This window comes from Pelmatolapia mariae, linkage group LG15 (genome assembly GCF_036321145.2).
Source record: "Pelmatolapia mariae isolate MD_Pm_ZW linkage group LG15, Pm_UMD_F_2, whole genome shotgun sequence".
In the NCBI taxonomy this organism is placed as follows: Eukaryota; Metazoa; Chordata; class Actinopteri; order Cichliformes; family Cichlidae; genus Pelmatolapia; species Pelmatolapia mariae.
The window spans coordinates 19,237,801-19,256,011 of NC_086240.1; the positions used below are offsets into that span (position 1 = coordinate 19,237,801).

Sequence of the window (18,211 nt, forward strand, 5' to 3'; positions counted from 1 at the left end):
GAAAAATCGAACAAAAGGTCACATTGAAGAACATTTCAGATTTCTGATTTCTGTTTCTTTCTTAACGTTAGCGTTTTCAGACCTGTTAGCTGGGACTGCAGCATCACTGGGTTGTGTTTTCTCTACTTCATCTGACTCGCTCAGCTGGTCTGTAGCGAGGCAGGAGGATTTCTTTGGCGTCAGTGTTTCGCACAGCTCTCTGAGGGATTCAACACGTTCCTCAATAGATGCGGCTCCCTCAGTGACAGCCTGGGAGAAATATGAGCTCCTGAGAAGCTGAAAGCAAATCTTTCTTTCTACAGTAATTTCACCATCTGCCAGGCAGATACAAACACAGCACAGTCCCATGTTAATACTATGGTAGAGACAAGTACCTGCTGCTGCTGCAAAGAGTCATCGACAGTCTGGTCAGTAGATTCATGGACAGTGTTAGTATGCATTTCACACTGCACGACAGAAAATGACTGCTTCCCTTCTCTGATCTTTGACCACAAGATCGGAATAAAAGCAGCCATTTCTCTGCGTGCATCCTGTGCATGACAAAAGCAAGCAGAAAACATTTTTAACCAAAGTTTTTAGGAAAAAAAAATAGAATATATCAAGAAAACCAAGTTTATCGGATTAATTTGTGAAGACGCTCACACACAAAAAGATTCTTGAAAAGTCCAAAACAAATCCTGTATGACTGGACCATATTTTACCTAGTATTACGTGTTATTTTCCACTATATAAAAACATCCACTGTTTTATGCCTATGACCAAAAAGCAAAAGAATATCACAGAATGACTTCATTATAACTGAGATGTAGTCTTTTTTTTTTTAACAATAGAATAAATATAATCCCCTTTTAGTTAGTGATACTGGTTATAATGCAAAGTAAGAAAGACTTACATGTGCTTGTGAATGATTTAGGTATTTGGTTCAGGTCTTTACATTAGATTTAACTCTGAATAAAAATGACTGGATCAGTCAGTCAATTACAGACTGTGCAGTTCCTGTCATACCTCCCACTGATTTCTCACTGAGTCAGAGAGGAGCATCAAGTCCTGGAGCTGGGATCCAGAGCAGAAAGCCCCCAAACCCTCCACTGCACAAAGGAACTCTTCGAGCATGGCAGGCTGCAGAATTTTTAAAGCTTTCTGCACAGAAAGACATATAGCTGTAAAGAGATGCACAAACGACACTGGTAGCAACATAAATCAAAATACCAGAGACCTTGAAAGAAAGTGTTTGAATTAAGAAGATTCAGTTAAGTTTCAAGGCCTTGGTGTTTCAGCACTGAAAGCATCTAAATTATATTAAAGCATCTGTTTTAAACATTTAATAAGCAACAATTGGGTGGATGTCTGCCTTTAAACTCACCTTGAAATGTTGTCAAAGTAAGAACTCAAGAAAATAATAAGCAAATCAGCTGTGTGATCACTAGTAATTCAATTACATTTGTTGATTTGAGTCAAAAAACTGAAGTGACAGTTGAAAACATCTGTTAGGGATAGTGACGGCCTTCTTAATTTGTTCTGTGATGTTTGGTACCGTACCTGTTTCTTCTTGGCTTCCGACTCTGAAATCTCTTTGCCACCAAATAACTTCATCGCTTGCTGGATGCGTCCTTGCAGACGAAACCGGGCCTTCTCCAGCCTGCTTCTCGCCATTGACTGGGCTCTTGAATGGACTTCACTGTGGACCATAACTGGTGGTTGTGGAGGTTTACTGCTCTGTATAGAGCTAGGTCCTATGTTCTTGTGCTTGGTTTGAAATTGGCAAGGTAAACTTCCTCCATATTTAGCGGGAACTGGACTCTCTGAAAACTTTCCCTTAATAGGAGTTTGAGTTGTAGCAGGTAGCGGCTGATCATTTTCACTGAAACTTGAAGCTAGGGGATGTGATTTAGAAAATGACTGAGGCTGGATCAAAAGCTCAGATTCAGCTTCTTTTGCAGATTGAAGAAAAGGAGATTGAATATAAGTTACAGGTGGGTAACTGGTTACTATTTTGGGTGTAATAATATCTTTTTCATCATGTAATTTTCCCTGGAGATCTCTTGTCCTTTTTTGAGGAGTGGAAGCTGAAAGCTGATTTGAGTGCTGAGATTGGAGCATGATGTTCCCAATGTTCTCTACATGTTTGCTTCTGGCCACAACTAATAACCCAATCTCTGGCTGTTTCTTTGTCTGAAAGATTGTTTCAGCGGCTGGTTGATTCTTAGGAAATTCACCAACTTCCTGCTTATACCCAAGAGAACTAAACATCCCCAGAATGTCCTAAAAAATTCAAAGCATACAAATGAATAAAAGGGACTATTATGGGACTGAAAAAAAGTTATTACATCTATTGTTTTACTTTACCTGGCAGTGGGAGACTGCTTCTGTGACCCTGTCCTTCAGGCTAGAGGTGCTGAGGTACTGCAGAGGAGAGGTTTTCTGTAGTATTGCAACAAGGCCCTGAAGAGCCTGTTCCTCAGTTTTAACCTGGTTTGCCAGCTGGAAGCCTCGAGAGATTAGCCCCTGGAAGTGTTAAAGCTTGTATTGAATTTAACAGCTTCATATATGCTTTATATTTTCCCTCTCTAACAAAACGCCTAATTAGAAAGAACATGAAGCTTTGGTTTGCTGACTTTTGCTGTAGGCTCCATTGTAGGGTGTCCTCTGTGACTTTTTTCCTTTAGGTGATTGTAACAGTCCATCGCATCAGTGCTCCAACGATCCAGCTCAGCCAGACCACCTTCCAGCCTGGATGCAGCCTGCTGCAGCTCCCCACAGGCCCCCTCTGCTTCAACAAGCATCTACAGTACAAATAAACAGTCAGACTGCTCTTTGTTTGTTATAATTCAACACAGGAGAACTGGACTCTAGAAAATTTGCACAATGTTTGCCTGTGCGCTGATTTAATATTCTAGGAATATCAAAGAGAATTTCCCTGCATCTCAGTGAGCATCCTACCTGTGGGAGAGTTTTCTGGATTTTTTCAATGTAGCTTGTTTGAAAGTCAGGAGAAGAGCTAAGAGATGACACGTTCACTTCTGCCATCTTTTTATTCAGTAACTGAAATTTTAAAAAGTATGAGACAGTAGTTTAGATAACAAAAATATTTGTTTGTTTATTTATTATTTACTGATCAATTCAGCCTTTTGAAATTTTACTAACCTGTAATTTCTGTCTGATAGCCTTTAGTGGCACTGAGACCACCTCAAGTGGCTGTCTGAGGAGCAGGCTGGCCTCCTGGGTCATTGAATGCACCATTTGAAGACATGATGCACCAGTACAGGGCTCTGATGATACTTCCTAAAAGACAAAATCTTTATGTCTAACACGCCACACTGATGCATGCTCCTTTATTTTTAATGTCTGTTTATGTCAAATACAAAATAAAAAACAGAACTAGACCTGCATAAAAGACATATTGTTAATAGATGAATACTTACAAACATAGCCTTCTTCATGTATTCAGCCCACTGAATGTTGACTTTGCTCAACTGTTCGATCAGACCGAGACTGACTGCCGTTTCCGTCACTTCTATGAGATAGTTCCCTGCCTCGTTTAATTGAGCTTGACGTGAAGTCCACTCACTAATATCCTACAGTATCCAAGTATTTTGAAAAGCAAAGAAAAACCAGCAACAATGAGGATATTTTGAAATAATTTTTTAAATGATGATGATAGGAGGAGAAAGGAGATTTTTAAGTTACACAACAGTTACTACAGGACAAACAGGGTAAAGTTACCTGTGCTGCAGCTGGGGACTGAATTCGTTTCTCCTGCGCGAGCCACGACTGTAGAGAAGCAAGGTTTTTGTTGTACGTCTCCCATGCACACAAAACTCTCTCCATGGTACCCCTAGTAGCAGTCACAGCCTGTTTGACCATTTCAACTTCACTCTCTGCTTCCTTCACCTGGCGAGTAACAAGCTGGAAATTTTCGCCTGGGGTGTGAAAAGTGTGTGAAAGTCAAATCTTGTCTTAAAAAAACTAATTACATTATTACATTTCTTTTGAGTTCATGACAATATGATTTTATGATTACTCCATACTTAGCGCTGCTTTGCTGGTATAAACATTCGCCTTCTCCTTCAGGGTGTGCAGAGCGCTTGTCAGAGTGAAAAGCAGGTCTTGATGCTCAATTGTTTCCTAGAAAACAAATCACAGAAAATAATCAGTTTTTTCCTGTTCTTTTTGTCTTTCAGGAAGAATTTGATCCCAAATGACTCACTGGATGTAGCTTATTTATATTGTAAGGGCCTGACCTTGAAGTAACATGTAATAGAATATATGCCATTCACTGTTAGTCATCATTGTAATTAGTAATACAAGCCTTTACATATTACTCTCTCAGATATACACTCACATGCCAGTCCTGCAGAAGAACATGTATGGTCTCCTGAGACCTGTAGGGTGCTTTCCAGGCCTGGACCTTGGCACCGATCTGGCTCAGGAGGTCCAGGATGGTGTGACGGGACTCTTGGTATTCCAACTTGATACCTCGATACTTGGTTGAGACCCGAATGCTGGTTAAACTGTTTGAAAATTAAGATGCAAACAAACTGCTTTTTTTTTTTTCAAACACAAGACTTGGAGATTTGTGCCTTTAAACATGCATATAGTGATAAAAAAAATCATAATACATTCAGTAATTATAGGATTTTAACAATTGGGTCACATACCGTTTTCTTATCTCATCAAACTTTTCAAGGGGGACCACTATGTTCCCCGACTCGTCCATGTTGTGATAAGTCTCAAGAATATTGACATAATGGCCCATTTCTTTATTTATATTCTGAAAAGTGATAAAGCACAGTAAACAAGATTCTTAAGCTTTAATCTAAATAATGTTACTCTTCAGAGTTTCAGGACACTGTTATCGAGTTTTGTCACATGATCACATTTTTTCTTTGTATGTAGCTTCAAAACAAATGAACCTTTAGGCTATCCTGCTGAGCTCTTGCTTCTTTAGCGGCATCTGAATGGTCTTTCACTTTTCCTGCGTCTTCTGCAAGCCCTGCCTCTGCACGCTGCAGCCATGCAACAACAGAGTCCAGAGGAGGAGGAAGACTCAGGTCCAAGTCTGCTTTACACCTCTGCAGCTGCAGAATGACACACATATAGAACAACTTGATATGAGCCATCTGCTTCACTAAAACGAGCAGTTTTCTATACTGACGACTTTCCATAAATATTAAAATAATGTGGCCTTATTGGTGTTATTGTTACATGACTCTTAACTGTTCCTGTTAATGCTACAGTGTAAAATCACTGACAGTTGTTGTTTGATGGAAAGAGATGTTATACCATGAGTGAGTTCATGTGCGGGGTTATTGACCCTGTGAAGCACAATGTAGTACAGCAAAACTGTTCAATAAAAAGCCCCTTTCTGCTTTGGGTAGAATAGCAGGCTCAACCTCTGTGTGGACCCTTTGTTGTAAAGATTCCTCGGCTCACCACAATTATTAAAATAATGTCCCCACAAATGTCCCCAACAGCGTAACAAAAAAATACCAAGGTTAATAACTAAAACCCTGAATGTGACCTTGCTGCTTATTATGCAAAAATACATTTCCTGACCTCTTCCTCCAGTTGATCCCACGCTGTCCTGAGAAAACACTGCTGCTGACTCAGCTCAGGACGGCGTCTTAGGGCAGCCAGGAGGGTCATCACTGGTCTCCGTTGCTCAGTGAAGGAGCCAGCGAGGCTCTGAAGCACCTGATAAATCAAACATGATAACTCTTTAACCTTACAACCTACACGCTGAACATGTAATTTAATCCTTAATACTGCATTACCTGATATTTCTCAGCATAACTTGAGTTCTCTGCAGCCTTCCATGAGTCTGACAGTTCCTGATAGGCTTGTTCCAGCCAGCATGTCACTTGCTGTGCTCGTTCACTTGGAGAAACCTAAATTTTCATAACCAAAGCTGTCAATAACGACCATTGCAGTATTAGAATAAGTGTGTTAGGGCCACGTGATCATGTGATCAGTTCATGCCATTACAAGAGAGTTAGACAGTTATGAACATTAATAAGTACCATTAATTAATAGAGAAAAGAAAGACTTCCATAACAAAAGTGACAGAGTGATAAAGGATTCATTGTGTACCTCGTGTACTGGTGAGACAGCAATTGCTGGAGTAAAGTGTGCAGGCAGAGTCTCAGGTGAGCAAAAGGAGGGCTGGGCCAAAGGAAACAGCTATAGCACCACCACCAGATCAAACCATGAAAAACAGTATTGAAAGGAGGAGGACAGAAAGATGGTTGACCACCCTTACATTCAGGAAGGTTCTTGTAGAAGACCAAAAGACAGCAGGATGTGCTGAAAAAATGTGAAATGTGATCTCATCGCTAACCTGGAGGTGGTCATCAGGTGCTGGCATGTCACTGGAGTATTGCAGAAACTGGGCCACATAGGTCATGATAGACTTTTCATCAGGACTGCTAACATCAACATCTGAGGTGAAAGGCAATGAGAAAAATTTGATTTAAAATTCTCTCATTAGTTTGCTTTTGTTTTCTTTTTTTGTTTAATACTCAAGTTTTCAGGTTTCAGGTTTGCCTATTAGAGAATCAAAGCTTAGTTTTGGGGGGTGGGGGGGGGGGGTGGGGGGTTGGGGGTTAAATGAATCTAAACCTTTTGGAGTCATTCCTAAAAAAAGGTCATCTTATTATCCAGAATTACAACAAATATCACTGTGAAACGCCCCCTAACATTTTATCAGTCTCACCATGAGGTTCCAGCAGGCGGGGTATATGCAGCTCTTGCTCAGCAAGGTGAAATGCTTCTTCCAGGTTCTCCTGGTTGCTTCTGGATTGGACCAGTGAGAGATTAACCAACTGAGGCCTGAGAGAAGACAGGATGGCCAGGAAGACCTCTCCACTTCTCCAGCTTGACTTAAAGTCCTTCACATTAACAGAGCAATGAACTCTAGAAAGAGGAAGACAAGGTCCACAACCTTTAGATGACTAACGCATTGATCACTTAGATGGGTCGCACTGAGAAGATTAAAAAATGACAAAAAAAAGAATATTATCAATGATTGAAAACTCAAGATGCCAGTGTAAAAAAAATGGTTACAGCATAAACATTATAAATATTAAAATTTATACAATATAAAAAAAAAAACTCACTTTTTGCATTGGTCCCTGACCCACATGAGCAGGGCCTTCTTGGCAGATACACGGAAACGTCTGTGGAGCGGTGATGTCCGACCTGCGGGGACTGGACTAGCTGGAACAGGGCTGCCGGACCAAGAGTCCAGGCTGGAGAGAGAGTCGAGGGAGGAATGACGCGAGCTGAAGGAGAGCGCACTGGCCAGCTCCTCAATCTAAAACAAACAGAGATGGTAAACACTTTGTGCATTAACTGATCAACACCTTCATAAAGTTAAACTTAGAATCAGTGCAAGGATTTTTAAACAACTTTGATAAATCTTAACATGTTTTTTTTTCTTTTTTTTTATAATAGTTAATTTTTTTTTTTTTTTTTACACAGTAGGTCAGAATGTCCTGCCATTAGTATCTGAGTAATGCTTCATTCCACTGTACTCACATGACAGTGGAGTATGACGGTCCATACAAGGCCTAGGATGATGGATGGCCGCCCATCTATGATATCTGGGATGTTAATGTTTACCAGTTTGACCTGAAGTTCACCGAAAAACAGCGGCAAAAGCATTAAACACACTACAGACACACATATATTATATTGTAATGTTTTTCAGTGTGCAAACGTACATTTTTTTTCTTGAGAAATTTTAATGCTGTCTCAATATTGGCCCTCTGCTGGAAAACCCCACGACCTTTTTGTCTTTTCTATAATGACAGTGGCAGACAATTCTCAATATCAGTTATGGCATTTTATCTTCCCAATAGTTGTCTTCACATAAGGAGAAAATTAGAATTTATTCATTTCACTGACGTTAAAACTCACCATCATCTGGCCACTCATCACCTCCAGCAGGTCAAGCAGCTTTGACCCATCTCTGAGATCAGAAAATAGGTCTGACACAAATGAGGGCGGGCTTCCCTGTAACAATGCACAAAATATAGTTTTACTGATTTTATCTGCACGATATAGCAAAGTAAACAAGCAGGTGTGTTTGTGTAAAAGCTATTTCCAGTTTTTAGAACCACGGAAATACGCAGTGAGTTTAAGCTGACAGTGACACTTAAAGTTGAATTATGTATATTATTTTATATATTTTTGCAATTATAATAAAATCTTTGATCTAAACAACTCTTGGTCACACTGGGTGTTAAACTGAATGATAATTATAGAAAACAGACATTTTTAGTGCTTCCATGTGTCAAAGAAGCTGATGAAAATATAATTTCTGACCTTAACTGACATCAAGTGCAACAGGAAGCACAAAGGTTAATAGAAGTTGTCTTCTTCATTGGGCAAAGTCCAAAGTGTGTATGCCACTTTTTATTGCACAGTAACTTGAAAATTTAAATGCTACACACAAAATATACACCACGAGCCAAGCTGATCCACATTTTAATGCTTTGAAGCTGCAATGTGCTTATATAAAAGCATTTTCTTGTTCACAGTGGCAAACACTGACCTCTACGTATAAAGGAAGTACCTCGGGTTTGTTAGTTTTGATTTTGGCTTGGAGCACAGTCATATGGACATGAGCTGCCTCGGTTCATGTTACATGTTGTTCCGCTCTACTGAGCACTATTTATACCTCAGACTGGTGTCAGCAGCTCAAGGTCTCTTTCCCATGAGATCCATGAGCTGCTTCCCTGCTCTCACCAGTGAGTCAGCATGTTACACTCTCCAGCTAACATGCAGCTAACCTTTCAACCACAGCATGACGTCATGTTAATCTGTATTGCTGATGAAGCATGTGCAACATTTACTTTTTGACTGTTTATGTCGCATAAAAAAGTGCATTGACGACAACAGCAAAGCAATGCAATTTGCTGTTTTCTTTGTACATGTATTATGCAGACGGCATGCCTAGAAGTATATAAACCATTTTCACCAATTTCCCAACTACTATAGTCTTTAAACATCCATATTACCAACCAAATTGTTAATAAAGCACCAGGAATTACTTTAAAAGCAAGGATTTGTCAGTTATTTGGCACTACCTCAAGCATGAAATATCTAAAATTTAAATTTACAGCTGCATAGTCTGCCTGCAGTTTGCCATTCCCTTTGCCAAAAAAATAAATATAGTTAAATTCATTGTGCAGCTTACGCAGATATAACATCTTAACATACCTTAGCAAGTTGAGCATTTATCCAGTTGGTGAATGTCCTTTTCTGAATCTGTTCATGCTCCACTGTTAGGGAAATATAGATAGAAATTGTTGATAGAATGTATAGATTTCTTTGATTAGAACAGTACTTAAGTATTAGACACTAAAAAGAGATACTGTTATGCTAAAGAGAAATGAAAACACATTCAAGCTGGCTGATTTATGCAAAAGCTTCACTCAAACGCAGCAAAAGCCTCAAAAGTATCTAGTTCTGTTCTTGTCTCTAGGTCTGTGTGAACCATCAGTTTTAACTCCTAATGCACTAAATGCACAATATCAACAAATATATTACAGTGTATTCCCCAAAGCACCATTATTATTATTCCTTTACTGTCCATATCGGGATCATGCTGATGTAATGTCCATAACAAAGCTGCAGTTTATAACTGCAAAGGGACCTTTGTTTGGAGTTGTAATCACGAGGAGGTCATAAACTACTCACCGACATCAGAAAAAGAGAAACATTTTTGACCCTCCATTCTTATAATGAATAATTAACAAACCCATGAATAATGATTTTAGGTGTCCACAACATAAAGCTTCTGCCTTGGCCACCGGATAATCCTGGTGTCAAAGGCTTCTTCTTTAAGCTAAAGACATGCTAACTGCTAAGATCTCCCTAACAGATGGGACAGCTTCCAAGACAGTCACAGTCATAGAAACTGGGGCATGCGCACACACACACACGCAGAGCAAATATACACACAGGCACATTCACAGTAACAACAAATGCCCAGACTGACAAATGCACGCACATACAGAGTGAGATAATTTGGATCAAATGATGCTTGAGGCGCACAAGAACACATCCTAAACTCCCACTGCCAAACCTTTGCCCTTTTTACTGTACATAACATCAGACTGCTTTCCTGCAGTAATCAGAAAATGATGGAAAGCATGAAAATATCAGGGAGTAGTTGCCTGTTTCCATCTCAAGTCTAACCACAATAAGTTAGATAACTTACATAATAAGTTGGGTCAACGAGACCCAAAAGCAAGCTGTTGACAGTAGTCTTAAAGAAATATAGGAACTTGATATTTTGTCTGTCAGAAACAGAAAAGCCCACAGACACTTGTTTTGGACTCATTTCCTGGTATCAATTTTGACCAAGAATCTGAGCAACTAATGCTTCTGTTTGTTTAAGAGCTTGCCAAAACAGGCCACTCCCGAGCATTTGAAACACCTCACCTGGCATTGGCGGCATAAAGGCGTCACCACATTAACGCCTGAAGCCCTCATTGGATTTTTTTTTTTACCTTTTTTAAATCGCTGGATTTAGTTGGTTACAGCTCTGGAACTCTAAGGCCTAAATGAACCACCTTGGACTCTACAGAAAGCAAAACTTGGGAGAATTTTAAAATACAGTAATTCCCCTGTATGTAATTTTCTTATCACAAGACAACGGTGAGGTTTTCACTTTCACCAAATCAAAACTTCCTGTTCTCAGTTCATTTTTGAGTGGGCATTAGCTAAATATTCTTTTCCAGGTCAAATCACAGTGATTGAGGCAAATGTTTACAAGTAATCACAAAACAGGCAAGACCAAAATTTGTTTCAGTTATTACTTTTCTTAGTTGTTTGACCTTTACTCTGCAGAAAGACGTATGTTTGATACTAGAATGCAGCTTTCATATTTTTAATCACCCTGATTCTGAGTTTAAGGCGTGGGCATACAAGCAGCACTGATTACATCACAACTAATCTGGTCTAATATGCGGTTTACACATGTAGAAACTTGAGGTTTCCATTGCACATACATAGAAAATGGGAGAAATCTTGTATCCAGTAGTTAAACTTCTAATCTGAAAACAATACTTGCTTATTTATAGATGTTGGCTTTTGATCGGATTAATGAATGGAGTCATATTAGTTTTCTTCAACTGAGACCCTGATGAAGAGTTTGTTTTTCAATTGTTGCCAGTCTATTCATAGAATAACTTTAACTACAATTTTACTTGAAAACAGAACTGTTCTCTGCAGTTATACCCCTTGTGGGATCAGCCATCAAGGCCATGCAACCTTTGGTAAATGATGTGTAAGATTTTGGTGATATTTTTAGTATCAATGATGAGTGACTCTATGATTTACTATTTGCCATGATGCTCACACACTGCTTATATGCGTGTTTTAGTACATAGCTGATATCAAATATTCCTAGATGCAAATAAATGGAGACAAAATAGATTTAAAAAAAAAGCATAGTGTTTCTTCCTTTTTAAAATGGGCATAAGTCACATACACGTAATTTATTTGGGAAATTAAAACAGAGTCAATAATAATTGGAGTTCTCTTGATAAAAGGTGAAGTTTAATGCAGAATTGATGGTGTGAATCAAATGAAGCCGAGCAGATAGATTGCTTTTATTGAAAGGTTATTTGTCATGAATCTTCAAAGTAAAAGACTAAGATGCAACAAAGTGCCAAACCCTCTTTTTAACTGCATATTATCTGCTGAACTGGGGTAGTGAAAGTGCTGTGGTGTGTGCGTGTTTTATTATACAGCTTTAAAAAAATACACCCACACTAGAAAAACGTGAGCACAACATTAAACACTTTCTAAACACGATTCAGTCTTCGGGCTAGAGTTTTGCTTTTCACACTTTCACTTTCATTACAGTCCCAGTTCTGTAGTTTAGAACTGGAATGCTAACTTCATAAGTAACTGTAATGGAAAATAAAGTGAAGCAGAATTTTTTTTATCTATGCAATTTTGTAATGTTTCTCCAAAATTATTGGTCTTTAATGAGTAGCTGATCCCAGAGAGTTGCTAACCACCACAGTGACTCCCTGCGACAGCACATCAAATGTCACAACATCTATGTAAGTGCAAAAATAGCCTGACCTTGGAGAAGCATGTGCACATTGTCGATGTCCAGTGGAATCCCTCCATCGCCTTCTTCTGCTTCACCTGAAGCCATGCAGTCTCCACAGTAGAGCCCAGAATTGACTTCAGGAAAGTCTAGGAGAAAAATATTAGTAAATCATCTGCTCGGGGGGAAGACCGCAACACTGAGGTTTTTCTTCCAAAACATTTTTCTACTCACTGGTTAGTCATGTTAGGAACACACCTATCCACACCCTTGCTTTTCTGCAGGCAGACAGGCTCAGGCACAACCTCTCTGAGCTGAAAAAAGTAAAAACTCTGGCGTCCATAATGAGCTACCAACACATTGCCATAGTGTGGACATACAAAAATAGATGACCTGGTCACAAATCTTTAACATACCTGTAAGCAGGGCTGTAGTCACTGCAGACAGCTACTGCAGGGCATGGCAGTGAAGAACCCAGATGAGCGTTAAGAGTGTACAATAAATCTCCTCAGCTGTGTCCTTTGAATATGGCAAAACAGTGTTGAGTGTCTTCAAATAGGATATGGCCTTTAGTGCTCATAAATGAAACAAAGTGCTTTGCTTGTTGGTGGAGAGAGAACAGCAAAGAGCGGAAAGTCCCGCCCTCTCTGGCTGTATAAGCAAATCATTTACGCAGACTCTCAGACAAACCCAGCAGCCTTTGGCTACAAAACAATCAAACACTGTAAAACCGTAAGGTGAGCTTCTTTAGTGTTCAGCTCTATTTATTAAAGCAAATAATTTTATTTCAGGAATCAAAAGTGCTTCTACTTAAATATTTTTTATAGGACAGCTGGGAATCACTAGGAAAGTAGCATCATTCCAACAGTGAGCAGTGAATAATCTTTCTCATCAGGTTTCATATTGAGTGTAAAACACATGGATGACCGGGAGAAGCACAGTTACAAAATTTCTGACCTGAAAAGAATAATCACCATATCGTGAGCTAAAATGTCTCATTGCTTGTTATTTACTTGTCTCACCTAAAGAGAAGGTAGGAGCTTTGAACGGGAGAACATGATACACAATGCCATTTTTACCCTTGAGAGAAGTGCCAGTGTTTTATTTGTTATTTCACTATGGTGAGCAGTGGAAAGTCTTTGTGCCCTGGCAGCTGCACCCTTACCTCAAATTCCCACCTGTTATGGCTGTGGCAGAAAAAGGTAATGTTTGAAAGCAGAGCAGGCTTTAAGGTTTATCTGCTATTCTTTAGCTAAACGCAGACAAGGTACACTTTGAGAGTTAAAATTTAAAGTTAGGAAGTTAGTCTTCCAGCTCAGTACGCTGACTTTTAACACTTATATGTTACTGTCTACTTAAACGCATGGGTTGTCAAGAACTCAGAAACCGGGCCAACTGTTAGCATTTGATCTTATTTTAAAACATACTTCTGGCTTACCTAGCAATAATCAACTGATTATGAAAATTCAATTCAATTCAGTTCAATTCCATTCTGTTTTATTTAGATAGCGCCAAATCACAACAATAGTCGCCTCAAGGCACTTTATATTGTAAGGTAGACCCTACAATAATACATATAGAGAAAAACCCAACTATCATATGATCTCTTATAAGCGACAGTGGGAAGGAAGAACTCCCTTTTAACAGGAAGAAACCTCCGGCAGAACCAGGCTCGGGGAGGGGCAGCCATCTGCTGCGACCAGTTGGGCTGAGAGAAGAAAGACGGGATAAAAGGCATGCTGTGGAAGAAAGCTAGAGATTAATAACAAGTATGATTCAGTGCAGAGAGGTCTAATTACACATAGTGAGTGAGAAAGGTGACTGAAGACGAAATAGTGAATGCAAGAAATAGTCAATATGAGGCTAGGCTTGCAATTGCAATGCAAAAACTACACTTTGCAGTCCATACCACTTATTTTAAATATTTAGTTACATATTACTGCAGACCTTAAAAAGATAAATCTACTAGAAAAAATATACAATAACATATAGATAAACTATTACTATAGATACTGTATTACTAGATATATATATTATAGATCTTTTACACATCACAGTCTACCTGAGTATCAATGCTGACCATGTCCACCCCTTTATGATCACAGTGTACCCATGGCTGCTTTCAGCAGGAAAATGCACCATGTCACAAAGCTTAGTTCGTCTCAAACTGGTCCCTCCATTTGGTGGCACTACGGAGCAAAACCTTACCGGAAGTACTAGGCCGTTAAAAGTAGAAGAAGCTTTCCCCCACGACTTTGACGTTTAGCAGCAGCGCTGTCTTGACCTTCCTTCTGCAGCGTGACAAACTAAAATGTAAGGGTGGATTTCATTTTTATTTAGCAAAGTTATTTTAACGATAACATAACAACACTCAGTGCATCACGATAGGTATTTAAAATAAAGCTGCCGACTCTAACTGTGGACATATATGCTGCCTTTCCAGGTGTTTCTTGCTAGCTATCGTCTTGCTAAGGCTAGTTGGCGTTCTTTGTAGTTCTACAGAAAAGATGCTAATCTGTCCGTCACGGGCCTTTTATTGAATGAAATAGTTAGCTTCTCGCGCTAAGCTGTTATTTATTTACGTGTAAACTTTCTCTTTTTTCTCGTATTAGCGACATGTATGTATTTATTGTTACACGTAACGGGTAACTAAAAGCTTGCTAGCAGGCAGGTCGGTATCAGCAGGGACATTAACTTTAGCTAAGCGTCATTAATACCGAGTGTCAACTCAACAAGTCAGTTAATCTGTAGTATTATAAAGTTTAGAAATATGTGTCTTTAACGCATCTTTTCATTATTGTGTCTTTGGTGGCCATAGTCATCAAATAGACCTCCGTGTTGAGGGTCAAGGTGTCATCCTGTGTGAATGAATTTCTGATTAACTGGCTTCTAAGGGTTAGCTATAGTCGAAATTGATGCTGACTGAATGTTAGTTTGGTGTTCATGCAGCTTCGGGTTAGATATTCAGATTATGCAGGGTGGGGTTTTTTTTGTTGTTTTTGTTTTTTGAGGATTTTAACAGAGGAGATTACCTGTAATTTCATACTTTGCTGCTGCTTCCTCCTTCAGATGGCTGGACGTGCGTTTGCAAGCTGGTGGTCCCTGATGAGCCCTTACTACACTAAGGCATACCAAGAGATGTGGGTCGGTGTTGGCATCATGACATACCTGTACTACAAAGTTTCCTATGGGGGTGAGTTCAAAACTTCATTATTATTTATAACAGTATATCAGATGTTCATCTGCTAGAAGTGCAGATAAAATCTGACATGCAAACTTAAAATGACCCTTTGAACCTGTATTGTAACTGCCTTTTTCTTTTTAGTAAACAGACTGATTGAAACAACCTGTTAGGCATCAGTCTGCAGTTTTTTCTATGCCAAAATCTTCAAATTAATATTCGCTTTTGTGTGATTTGCGAGGTGCTTTCATACAGTCTCTTAATTGCAATTTGTATTTTACTGCTATGTGAATGCTTTGGTCCTTTATTGAAAAGCTGTTAGTAAAAAAATCATTAAAGTATTACTGAAAATCTAGATGGGTTGTTTCATTGTATTTGTTAAACAAATCTTTTTTTTTTTGTTTTCTGTCATTTCAGGCAAGAAGAAGGCTGTGAAGGACAGTAAGTACTAACTTATTTTACCAATACTATAATTCAAGTTCAAGAAATGTGACTTTAAGTGTGGTGACATAAGTTTGTCTGCAGTGCTGGGAGCTATACCAAATGGCCACTGAGCTTTGTAAGCACCATGTGGCATTTATTTTTATTCAGTAATGCTTAACAAGAATATTAAATGTATTGGCTATTTTAATCGCCAGATTATCTTGATATTTCCATCTTAAGACACATAATACAACATAAAATATACCATAACAGTCACTAAAAATCTTTGTGACAAAGATGAGTTATTAAAATGAATATTCCCATTCACGAGCCACCATACATATATTTAAAATGAAGCTGTAAATTAGTTAATCTGGTTAGTTTGTGAAAAGCACACAATTACAGCTGTAACCAAGAACATCTGTACCATAAAGTGGTGCAAAAACGCAGATTCAGACTTGCTCAGAATGAGCTGTATATAAGAAAATGGCTAAAAGTTGCTGTTGGTGACCACTGTCATATTTAGAATAGAGGAAATATTTGTGAATGTGTAAATGTAATGAAAAATCTGATTTTGACTTGATCTGAGATTGAGTGGTAGAGCAATGAACATGATCTGTACCACTCTGGAAAAAGTCAAGTCAGTCTGTTAGATGGTGTGCTGTTGCATGTGTTTACCTCCAGATGTCACTAGCGGGTTACTTGGACAATCTTGTTATTTCTTGGTGATATTTGTTGCTGCAATATATTGACTGTAATCTCATCTTGCATGGTTGGACAGGACTTACTGACTTTTACTGATTAAACATTTTCCTCTCTTTATTTTTTTTCCCAGAGCCCCACCATTGAGCTTTCCACCATGCAGACCAACCCTCCACCTGTTGTGAAATAATACCCCCCAATCCAGAGGCTCAGCTTCATATTAGAATTTTTGTTAATATGGAACAAATAAAGTTGTTTTCCTCAACTTTTGGGTAATTTGTTGGCTTTCTCTCTCTCTCTTTTTTCATAAAGCATCATAAAGCAACACCACTAGATTTTGTTTTTCCTGTGGTGACTGTAGACACACAAAGCCTAACCAAAATAAGATCGCAATCAAGAGAAGGGTATATAAATGATTCTTAAGCTCTTCTCTGAACAAAACCATGAGAAGACTTAAGTGTCTGCACTGCTTTTAAATAAAAATGCCTTTTGATGATTACATTGAGATCAATACATTCTTAAATGTATACAAGCGGGACTAGTTTATTCACATTGTTGTTGATGCTTTGTAATACAAATATTGCAAGTCCACCAACTATATTGAGCTTGCATTGCTTTATGGTTAGACTCTAAATTCAAAATGAACTACTATGAACTGTCACATCCCAATTCGGGTTTTCATTATTTAGTCAGGCCTGTACTGTTTTGGACAGTTGTATCCTTTTGCACTTTAGTGTTTCCTTTTGGAAGGAGGAGGGAAAAAGCTGGGAATAAGTGAGCTATTTATAGCCAGTGAATCACAGTTTGGGTTTGTATTTTAACTAATTGAATTGGGAATAAGTTGCAGCACTACCATATTTGGCAATGAGTGGGTGTTAAGAGTGGTCAGTCATTCTTGGAAACCAGGAATCTCGGTTTTTGATGTGCTGAGGTCACTTGATAAAGCTAATAACTTACAATTGTATATCCAGCATTGGTTACATAATTCTTGTGAAGTCCACACTCATCTATTCAGCTGCACAGTGGATTGTAGCATCATGACTGATGTGTTGACAAAAAATCAATAGGAAATAAATAGGTTTGTGTGTACAGTTATGTTCAGTGAACTGAATGAGTTGACTGGAGTCCTGCCTCGGGCCACAAATTAAGTGCTGTGTGAGGAAGTGTGGCGTCTATTTGGCTGGTGATGAAATTAATGCATACAGGTGTTTAAAAAAAAAAAAGTTGACTCAACGTTATGACCATTTTGAAGGTTTGTGCTGCAGTTAACATACAAGCAAACTCTAGGAGACTATTACAGCAATACTGAACCCCACAGCCTCGATGATGGCAGTACTTACTGCAGTGCTGCTGAATTAGACTATATTATTTTAAGACAGATGTGCCCAACAAGATGCCAAGGGAGTGTATATCATTACAGTAAATGACAGGCTGTGGATGAGGTCTATCTGTGGCCAAAGGCTTTTGGGTATTGAAAATGAATCTGCAGCTGACAAAAACCAGACCTAATGCTTGCCAAAGGTCCCTGCTTCTAACATCATGTACCACCTACACAGTTTAACCTCAGCGGACAAAGTGATGTAATAAATAAAGTGGAAAAACACGAGCAAGTCACAAACCAGGACAGTCAGAGTGGACATCGGTGCATCATTTCACCTCCTTTCTGATCATTTTCAGTTCTACTACTAGTTTGACTGGGTTTCGGATTCACTTGTATATGTCTGAGGGTGGTGGTGGACAAACAGTGGCTGATAGAGGGGGAGAGTGAACGAGAGAGGGCTCGCGCTCCCTCCCTCCCCCTCTCTCCTCTCGAGCGCACCGACTGTGACTCCGCT

General features: G+C 39.0%; 2 protein-coding genes across 2 annotated transcripts in view; one reads left to right on the forward strand and one right to left on the reverse strand.

Annotated features, from left to right (window-relative positions):
• LOC134642706 (nesprin-2) overlaps positions 1-12,178 on the reverse strand; it is an 87,528-nt gene extending 75,350 nt beyond the window's left edge. Inside the window, exons 1-25 of the mRNA XM_063494659.2 lie at positions 12,103-12,178; positions 9,223-9,284; positions 7,918-8,013; positions 7,722-7,799; positions 7,537-7,629; positions 7,116-7,312; positions 6,713-6,912; positions 6,338-6,438; positions 6,091-6,180; positions 5,775-5,888; positions 5,557-5,694; positions 4,914-5,078; positions 4,659-4,771; positions 4,343-4,511; positions 4,029-4,125; positions 3,736-3,920; positions 3,423-3,575; positions 3,145-3,282; positions 2,941-3,042; positions 2,616-2,783; positions 2,347-2,505; positions 1,540-1,815; positions 1,006-1,140; positions 369-530; positions 83-249 (exon numbers count right to left, since the gene is read on the reverse strand). Of these exons, the coding sequence (XP_063350729.1) occupies positions 83-249; positions 369-530; positions 1,006-1,140; positions 1,540-1,815; positions 2,347-2,505; positions 2,616-2,783; positions 2,941-3,042; positions 3,145-3,282; positions 3,423-3,575; positions 3,736-3,920; positions 4,029-4,125; positions 4,343-4,511; positions 4,659-4,771; positions 4,914-5,078; positions 5,557-5,694; positions 5,775-5,888; positions 6,091-6,180; positions 6,338-6,438; positions 6,713-6,912; positions 7,116-7,312; positions 7,537-7,629; positions 7,722-7,799; positions 7,918-8,013; positions 9,223-9,284; positions 12,103-12,178 (3,434 nt within the window). The remainder of the gene's footprint in view (positions 1-82; positions 250-368; positions 531-1,005; positions 1,141-1,539; positions 1,816-2,346; positions 2,506-2,615; positions 2,784-2,940; positions 3,043-3,144; positions 3,283-3,422; positions 3,576-3,735; positions 3,921-4,028; positions 4,126-4,342; positions 4,512-4,658; positions 4,772-4,913; positions 5,079-5,556; positions 5,695-5,774; positions 5,889-6,090; positions 6,181-6,337; positions 6,439-6,712; positions 6,913-7,115; positions 7,313-7,536; positions 7,630-7,721; positions 7,800-7,917; positions 8,014-9,222; positions 9,285-12,102) is intronic.
• Positions 12,179-14,268: 2,090 nt separating this feature from the next.
• Positions 14,269-16,641, forward strand: atp5mj (ATP synthase membrane subunit j). Its single transcript, XM_063495679.1, has 4 exons — positions 14,269-14,383; positions 15,140-15,263; positions 15,669-15,692; positions 16,510-16,641. Exons 2-4 carry the CDS (start codon positions 15,140-15,142, stop codon positions 16,521-16,523), a joined length of 162 nt encoding a protein of 53 aa, XP_063351749.1. The 5' UTR covers positions 14,269-14,383; the 3' UTR covers positions 16,524-16,641.
• The last annotated feature ends 1,570 nt before the right edge of the window (positions 16,642-18,211 follow it).

Excerpts from the sequence above, each read along its gene's own strand:
- atp5mj (XM_063495679.1), top strand. The coding sequence starts at position 15,140 with ATGGCTGGACGTGCGTTTGCAAGCTGGTGGTCCCTGATGAGCCCTTAC. Across the intron at positions 15,264-15,668 it reads CTACAAAGTTTCCTATGGGG|GCAAGAAGAAGGCTGTGAAG; the intron begins GTGAGTTCAAAA and ends CTGTCATTTCAG.